Raw genomic sequence first — 3,865 nt, 5'->3', positions numbered from 1 at the left:
AGCTCAGTGTGTCAAAGGAAGTCCCCCGGCAGTCTAAAATTATAACAGCATAATTAAGAGAGACAGGTTAAGGAGAGGAGCCTGGTCGGGCTAGAACTCTCCCCCGCCGGATCGAGCTGTACTAGCCTGCCTCCCTCTACTTTGATTATATCATTGATTATATGGTAGATGAATCTGACGACTATGAAGAGAAGCAGAGAAGAGAAGGGGTGACACGTCTGTAGACACACTCTCCCCTGCCTGTCTAGCTGAATGCTGCAACTCCTCACTCCCTAACTATAAGCTTTATCGAAGAGGAGAGTTTTAAGTTTCTCTTAAATGTGGTGACAGTGTCTGCCCCTGAACCCAGACTGGAAGCTGGTTCCACTGGAGAGGAGCCTGATAGCTGAAGGCTATACTCGGTAACTCTGCATTCTGGGAGCACAGTGCTGTAGTGGGACAATAAGGTACTATGAGCTCTTCAAGATATGATGGTGCTTGACCTTTTAGAGCTTTGTAGGTCAGTAGAAGGATTTTAAATTCAATCCTGGATTTTACAGGAAGCCAATGCAGAGAAGCTAATACAAGAGAAATATGATATTTTCTTAGTCAGAACACGCGCTACAGCATTCTGGATCAGCTGGAGAATCCTAAGAGTTTTATTTGAGCATCCTGATAATAGGGAATCACAATAGTCCAGCCTGGAAGTAACAAATGCATGGACTAGTTTTTCAGCATCGTTTTGAGACAGGATGTTCCTAATTTTGGCAATGTTACAAAGGTGAAAAAAGGCTGTTCTAGAGGTTTGTTTTAAGTGGGCGTTAAAGGATATATCCTGATCAAATATAACTCCTAGATTTATGACAGTAGTGCTGGAGCCCATGGCAATGCCATCTAGAGTAATTATATCTTGGGATAATGATGTTCGGAGGTGTTTAGGGCCCAGCACAATAACTTCAGTTTTGTTTGAGTTTAACATCAGGAAATTGTAGGTCATCCATGATTTGATATCTCTAATGCATACTTGAAGTTTAGCTAACTGACTGGTTTCGTCTGGCTTGATTGGCTTGAAGTATAATTGGGTGTCATCCGCATAACAGTGAAAGTTAGTTGAGTGTTTCCTAATAATATTGCCCATGGGCGTAAATCTGATCTAACAGTAGGGGGGGGACAATAAACATAAAATTTCTGAAGAGCAATTTTTGGAGGGGACACAAATAATACAGCCACAATTATACTCGTAGAAGACGTGTACACAGAGGAAAGCCTAAATACTATCATTAGTGTAGCATGGAGACTGTACCATTATCCTTCTTTTCAGTGTTTCTCTTGATTCAATGAAATAGCTGACTAAATTGACCAAAATATTCTTCTATAAAACCATGTATTTATTTTTAAGTTGTTTACAATCAAGCCACAAAAATACCTTAAAACATAATTACTTATTTTGAAAAAGTGTCCCCATATAAAAGAAATACAATACTTTTGTACACTTGTTAAATTAGCTGATCATAATGTTAATTAGTGAGCCACTGGTAAAGCTCATCTGCTCACCCTAACAGCCACACACCCCCAAAAATATGAACTAAGCTCAACACACTTACCTGAGACTCTACACCTGACTGTCCCTGGTCTCCCTGAGACTCTCCACCTGACTGTCCCTGGTCTCCCTGTTCCTCAGTTCTTTCTGTCTCCTTTGCCTGTGACATAGTGACGTTAGTATTTTCATAAGCACCCATAAAGATGTTACCAAATTGTCTTGATATGAGGATTATTGTACTTACTTGGCGTTTTGGTGTAGGCCTACTGAAAAAGGATCTTATGTCAGGGTTTGTCGTTCTTTCTAGCACTCCTGCATTCAAAGGTGAACCGTTAGAAGTTAAGGGCAAAAGGTGATGAATTCCATCCCTAATTGTTATAATTTTATCATTAAAGAAACTCATGAAGTCGTCACTACTCAGTGCTAGGGGAATAGATGTCTCAGTAGAGCTGTGGCTGTCAGTCAGCCTGGCAACAGTGCTGAAAAGAAACCTTGGGTTGTTCTTATTTTCTTCTATCAATGATGAGTAATAGTCTGATCTGGCATTTCTGAGGGCCTTCCTATATGTTTTCAAACTGTCTTGCCAATCTAAACGAGATTCTTCCAATTTGGTGGAACGCCATTTACTTTCAAGTTTTCGTGAGATTTGTTTTAATTTGCGAGTTTGGGAGTTATACCAAGGTGCTAGTTTCCTTTGCTTCATCATCTTCTTTTTGAGGGGAGCAACAGAGTCTAAAGTCGTCCGTAGGCAGGCCGTAGCACCGTCTACAAAATTATCAATTTGGGAGGGACTAAAGTTAACATAAAGGTCCTCTGTTATATTAAAGCACGACATTGAGTTAAATGCTGTTGGAATATTTTCCTTAAATTTAGCTATAGCACTGTCAGATAGGCATCTAGTGTAGAAGGTTTTATTTAATTTCGTATAGTCGGGTAGTAAGAATTCGAAAGTTATTAAAAAATGGTCTGATAATAAGGAATTCTGTGGAAATACTATTAAATCTTCAATTTTGATGCCATATAACAGCACAAGGTCGAGGGTGTGGTTAAAACAGTGCGTGGCCTTATGCACACTCTGGCTGAAACCAATTGAATCTAGTAGTGAGTTGAAGGCAGTACTAAGGCTATTGCTGTCAACGTCCACATGAATATTAAAATCACCTACAATAATTATTTTATCTGATTTTAGGACTACACATGACAAAAATTCAGAATACGGGCCTGGTGCTCGGTGAACAACGACAAATATAATTGGCTGTAATGTTTTCCATATCGGATGTTGAAGATTAAGAACAAGACTTTCAAACGAGTTATAATTAAGTTTAGGTTTAGAATTGATTAACAGGTTTGAGTCAAATATGGCTGCAACTCCCCCTCCTCCGCCTGAGCCTCTAGGAATTTGAGTATTAATATGACTGGGAGGAGTGGCTTCATTTAGACTAACATATTCTTCATGTCCCAGCCATGTTTCAGTTAGACAGAATAGATCAATTTGATAGTCTGATATCAAATCGTTTACCAGTATTGCTTTAGAAGACAGAGATCTAATATTTAATAGTCCACATTTGATTCTCCTATTCTGTTCTATCATTGCAGTGGTTGTTTTAATTCCAATTAGGTTGTTAAGTATAGCACCTCGTTGGTTTACGTTTGATTTTATCGATCTCAGTCGGGGGACAGACACCGTAGTTATGGGATTATGAATGGGTGGCTGCTCCAAAGGCAGCACAGAGGAGCATGTAGCGCTGTACCTGTGATTACTGATATTATTGATTCTTACTGGAATGATATAGCTGGTCTGTGGGTTAGCAGAGTTATTTGTAAAGGAGTGCGAGCTTATGGGAGAGTGAGACTGGGAAGTGCGCTTGTGCGTGTGTTTACAGGGTGCAAACAGTCAATCAAAGGTCTTGGTCTGCACGGCGTGCCGCAGATTCTCACATAGCATCTGGCTGCCGCGTCTATTGGGATGAATCCCATCCCTGCTGAACAGGGAGCCACGTTCCCAAAACAGATTAAAATTGTCAATAAAACCTATCTTCTGGATGTTGCACGTATGCTGGAGCCAGGTGTTGAGGATGAGTAGTCTGCTTAAAAGGCATACTCCGCAACCTCGAGATGGAAGTGGGCCCGAAATAAAAATCTTCTTCCCAGTGCTTTTTAAAGCTTCAATGAGAGTACCAAAGTCTTTCTTTGTGCGCTCACTCTGCTGATAGGACATGTCGTTATGTCCACAATGGACCACAATGCGTTTAATAGAGGTTGGGAGTGAGGGTATCAGGTCCACAGCTTTAGCCAGGATGTCTGCAACTTTGGCTCCAGGAAAGCAGTGTGTGACAGCATTAAAAA

The 3,865-nt window shown here is 40.5% G+C and overlaps 1 protein-coding gene and 1 pseudogene across 1 annotated transcript; both read right to left on the bottom strand.

The window, feature by feature from the left end:
- Positions 1 to 272: 272 nt before the first annotated feature.
- LOC144525018 (uncharacterized) lies at positions 273 to 1,117 on the bottom strand (annotated as a pseudogene).
- A 412-nt stretch (positions 1,118 to 1,529) lies between these two features.
- Positions 1,530 to 3,618, bottom strand: LOC144524271 (uncharacterized). The gene is made up of 3 exons (XM_078260417.1): positions 3,571 to 3,618; positions 1,850 to 3,230; positions 1,530 to 1,534 (listed from the first exon to the last, which is right to left on the bottom strand). The coding sequence occupies exons 1-3, from the start codon at positions 3,616 to 3,618 to the stop codon at positions 1,530 to 1,532; spliced, it is 1,434 nt and encodes a 477-aa protein (XP_078116543.1).
- Between the last annotated feature and the right edge of the window lie 247 nt (positions 3,619 to 3,865).

This window comes from Sander vitreus, chromosome 10 (assembly GCF_031162955.1).
Source record: "Sander vitreus isolate 19-12246 chromosome 10, sanVit1, whole genome shotgun sequence".
Classification (NCBI taxonomy): domain Eukaryota; kingdom Metazoa; phylum Chordata; class Actinopteri; order Perciformes; family Percidae; genus Sander; species Sander vitreus.
The sequence above is the reverse complement of the archived record's forward strand: the minus strand, read 5'-3'. Positions and strand labels throughout refer to the sequence as shown.

Coding starts and splice junctions, on each gene's coding strand:
- LOC144524271 (XM_078260417.1), bottom strand. CDS start 3,618: ATGCCTTTTAAGCAGACTACTCATCCTCAACACCTGGCTCCAGCATAC. Junction 3,231..3,570: donor AACACCTGGCTCCAGCATAC/GTGCAACATCCA, acceptor CCTTTGGAGCAG/CCACCCATTCATAATCCCAT.